Source organism: Echinops telfairi, unplaced genomic scaffold, assembly GCF_000313985.2.
Source record: "Echinops telfairi isolate 266 unplaced genomic scaffold, ASM31398v2 ScPeMD7_1713;HRSCAF=2227, whole genome shotgun sequence".
Classification (NCBI taxonomy): domain Eukaryota; kingdom Metazoa; phylum Chordata; class Mammalia; order Afrosoricida; family Tenrecidae; genus Echinops; species Echinops telfairi.
In genome coordinates, this window is record NW_022105611.1 from 3,777,059 (window position 1) to 3,781,916 (window position 4,858).

Below are 4,858 nucleotides of genomic sequence, written 5' to 3' on the forward strand. Positions count from 1 at the left end.
GGGTGGAAGGAAGATGGGGTAGAAAGTGGGAACTGATCACAAGGCTCTCCATATAACAACCCCTTCCCTGGGGGATGGACAGCAGAAAAGTGGGTGAAGGGAGGCGATGGACAGTGTAAAACATAACAAAATAATAATAATTTATAAATTATCAAGGGTTGGGAGAGGAGGAAAATGAGCTGATACCAAGGGCTCAAATAGAAAGAAAATGTTTTGAGAATGATGATGGGAAAAGATGTAGAAATGTGCTTGACCCAATGAATGTATGGATGGATTGTGAGCTCCCAATAAAATGATTTTTTTTTATTGGTATCTTTTCAATCCTTTTTTTCCGTGAATTTTTGAAGTCCTTTCATGTCCAAATGATGTTGGAATTAATGAGATAAATGGTGATGATAATAGTAATGGTATTATGAGAGAAAGTGATTCCTTCAAAACAATGGCTTTCTCTTTTTCCCCTCTTTCATAGGGGTGGTCTTGCTGTAAGAGAAGAACGACAGATTTTTCTGATTTCTTGAGCATTGTAGTAAGTATCACTTTTAAAAATCTATTTCCCCAAAAGTGTATGTTTTAAAGAGCTCTATATTTGATTCATCTAATTTCTAGATCTGTTACCTAGTCTACTAACTTGCTCTTTCTTTTAAAATGAAACTCATGTTGTCTTCTAGAAATAAGACTGTCTGACTGTTTTAGGGATTAAAACTTTTAAGTTTTACTACTAGTCAAGTTTAGTGATCCTTAAGAATATCAAAAAGAAAGCTGTGATTGGTTAAGAGCAATACATTTTGCGTGGAATTTGAAAAATGCTATAGGTGCATCATTTTATGCACAACAGAAAGAGACAAACAAGCTTTTAATAAGCTGATAAGTCATTGAATGTATCATTTCACTAATGTTAAAATGTATATATGACTCCATGGAATGTGAGTAAGAGGAGCTAGGATTTGAGAATTATTACCTACCAGATGAACCAGGTACAGTGTGGTATTTGATTTTTTTCCTCTCCAAATATAAAAGTACCATTTTCTTCATTTTAAATCAGGAAGCTGAAATGTTTTAAAACATAGCTAACTTACTCCAAGTTAGGTAGCTAGTTAGTAAGGGAACTCCATTTTTTTAAATGAAATACTTTCTGTGCATGAATAATTTGTGCAGTTCCTTTGTGAATTCTCTTTTATGGAGTTCTCCCCTGAACTGCCCCCAGCTTTCTTTATAGAAAACCTATTTTTGATTCCCAGCCAGTACAGATCATGCACTGCCAACACCTATCTGTCATTGAAGCTTTACTTAACTACTGTGGTGCTGAACAGGTTACTTATTTACAAAGTAAAATTTAAAGGCTAAGGGTGTTTTTATTTAACACACACTCCCTGCCTTCAAATTGATTCCAACTCATATTGATCCTATAGTGCAGGGTAGGACTACCCCTTTGGGTTGCTCTACAGGAGTAGAAAACCTCATCTTTCTACCATGGAGTGACTGGTGGTTTCAAACTGCTGTCCTTGTGTTTAGCCACCTAAAGAGTAATACTATGCCATCAGGGCTCCTATATGTAAGAATTAACTTATAAAAACATCCATTCTTTAACTTAACATCTTATCCAACATTTTGTATTTATTTCAATAGTGAACAAACATGACTATTTTTGTATATTATTGGTACATAACTAGGAATGTTGAGGTCCCTGATGGAGTCCCTGACTGGCAGACCTATGTGCATGTAGAAAGAAATCTCTGGTTGTATAGTAAGTATCCCACCACCCAAGAGAGTAGAGAGGGGCCACAGTCTCCCTCAGGTACTAGGTTGAATGGATCCAGTGAGGATAAACAAAACTGAGCAGGTTCTGGGAGCCACGGAGGTGCGGCTGGGGCAGTGGCAATAGTATCCTGAAGGTTGCTTCCTTGAGAGCCAGGGAACAAACAGGATTTCAGTATCTGTCCCTTACTCCTAGCACCAAGAAGTAGCAGGGACGTGCAGGCTAGCACATGATCAGAAGGAGCCCTGAGATAATGCACATGAGTGTCTGTGACCCATGTCAGCTGATTGGCACCTGTACTGCCCCGGCCTCAGTTTATCTTCTTGAATGAGCATAGGTAAGAGCAGAACAGGATACCTAGATGATACTGGAAGCAGTGGATGAGTGATGGGCAGCAACTATAGCTCAAGATTAGGGACAAACCCTTGGCCTGGCTATCGTGGCCTCAGTGGAAGCTCTGGATGCTTGATTCTGATGGAGCTAGTGTGGGCAGGAGTGCCGAGCAAGGCCCCTGGGATTCTTGGATGAGAGGCCAGCAGAGGGATGCAGTAGCTATGTGTACTACCACCACTGCAGCACTCATGCCCTCCTACCCCTGCACAGGGAACCTCTTGCTCCAAACAAAAGGTATTATGGGGATTATTAAGGGAGTGAGCCAGGGCTACTCATCCTGACAATATAGTAAGGGCATGAGAAGTGTAAGGAGACTGCCACTTGGGTCACTCTGTCTTGGAAGACTGGCTGACCCTTCCCTGTGGGTAAGGATTGAACCAGAGTTCATCTGAAGTGGCATGGAGCAGGGGAAGGCAACTGGTGACTTTCACCGGGACCTGCCTGGAAAGACATTCACATATATAAAAGGGGGTGAGGTGATGCCGTTATCCTTTTTTGTATAATACTAATTTTCACATAATGATCTGGTCTTTGGAACCTACTTATGTTGATAAGTGAGCAGTAGGTCTACTTTTGGCGGGACATTCCGATTTTTGGAAAGAATGCACTACAAGCTAGGGAGCGATCTATTTGGTCCATATAGACCAAATTTTTAATCAAGACACCCCCCCACCCCCGCTCCCGGTCAATGGTGTCCTGCTTTAAATCTGGTCACCTTAGTCTATAGCAAATTTGGAGTCATTTTTAGTTTGTGAAATAAGTAGGTAGTATGATAAAAGTGGAAAAATAAATAGAATGTATCAAGAAATTTTGGGAAAGTAATTATTTCTATCCTGACATGCAAAATACATGTTAAAATAACCCACGATGAATACTTTTCATTAACAGGGCTGTACAAAAGGCAGGCATAATAGTGAGAAGCCACCCGAGCCAGTCAAACCTGAAGTCAAGACTACCGAGAAGAAGGAACTATCTGAATTGAAGCCGAAATTTCAGGAACGCATCATTCAAGCTCCTAAGCCAGTAGAAGCAATTAAAAGGCCAAGGTACAGTTAATGGAGTTGTGCATTGCTGCCAGCTTGGAATAGTAGCATTTTTAATTTTGATTCTGTCATATACATTGTAGCTGTGTATAGGCTGCCAACTTTTGAACCATCTTGTTTGTTTGTTTGTTTGTTTTAATCTTTTTGGTTTTATTCTGCCTCATCTTGAGAGTATGTGTACTTGGTAAAACTTCATTGCAGAAATTGCTGATTATCTACTATAATTAGATTCGGGGCAGGGGCTAACATATCTTCCTTGTGCCCTGGAATTTTTTTTTTTTTACTCTGTTATGTGGTCAGATTCTCTGAAGAAATTGTCCTGTCAAGAAATCAATTGCAAAAGAACGCAGAAGCTTTTCTTTCAAGACTATCGTGTATATACAATTAGAGCTGTAAGGGCCGCCCAGTAAAATGATTTATTAATTTAAATATATATATATATATATATCTTCTAGCATTACTAAGGGAAGAATATTTAGTTTCCATTCAAATACTTCCAGTGAAGAATTTAATTTTATATCAAAGCAGTCTGCCTTGCTGTTACTAAGTCATTATGTAAATTTTCCTTATGTGAGATGAATTGTCTGATCTTCATTCACCTGCATCATTTAAGACACATTCACTCATCTTTACCTTAAGATATCTGAAAACTGTTAATCTAATTGTTACTGGTGAATTCTCAGTGCATTTGATTTAAATGGCCTTGTCAGCCGTTTCCCCACTTTATAGTAGAAATACACAGATTCTTCATATTTACCTTCTGATCAAGTAGACTGCTTTATATTGGGGTACTGTATACATAATGAATGCTACTATTAAATGTTCATCTTCATATTTGAACTTTGAGTACAAAATTATTTTATAACTTTAAGATTTAAAAACATTTATTGTTTTTACCTCAAATTGTACCATTGAAATTCATTAATTCTTGTTGCTAAATAAATTCTTAGAATATTTAACAATCAGGACCAAAATAAGCCTAAGAGACTTTGTCATGTAATTTGTTAGCACTCTGGGTACAGAGCATTGTTAAAGATGCTAGAATGATCTTGTTCTCTCTACCTTAGTCTTCATCATGAGTGACTATTATCAGTTGCCCTGCTATTGATTAAAATTTTTTTCAAAAAACAACTGATAAAACTCACTGGCATAACTCAATCTCATTTACTCTCTTTTGAAATACTGCACTGGAGTATATCTGAGCAACAGTATGAAATAGATTGCTAACATTCTTACAAGAGGAAATGAGATCAACTAGAATCTTTATTCTACATTTATTCAGTAGTGTTATAGAGATTATATGCAGGTCTACGTTTTTATGATGTAGTTAATGCCCAATATGCCATTAGTTGTATTGTTTTTATTGTGAATATAGAATGACTAACCCAGAATTTCTATTTTAAGGGGAGGCCTGGTGGCATAGCTCTACAGGAAAAAGATGGGACTATTACTCCATTTAAAAGTAACAGCCTGATTGATAGCGAGGAGGGCATAGGATGCCTGGTAGGGCTTGATCAAGGGCAGTGTAACAGAGAGGAATTACTGAAACCCAAATGAAAGCCGAAAGTGATAGTGTGACAAAAGTAAATAGAGGAAAGATCTAGGAGACAAATGGGCATTTATAGAGGTCTAAATACAGGAATGTACATATGTAAATATATTTATA

General features: G+C 37.7%; 1 protein-coding gene across 1 annotated transcript in view; it reads left to right on the forward strand.

Annotated features, from left to right (window-relative positions):
• CHORDC1 (cysteine and histidine rich domain containing 1) overlaps positions 1-4,858 on the forward strand; it is a 36,392-nt gene that overhangs the window by 17,327 nt on the left and 14,207 nt on the right. The window contains exons 3-4 of the mRNA XM_045293079.1: positions 470-526; positions 3,038-3,195. Of these exons, the coding sequence (XP_045149014.1) occupies positions 470-526; positions 3,038-3,195 (215 nt within the window). The remainder of the gene's footprint in view (positions 1-469; positions 527-3,037; positions 3,196-4,858) is intronic.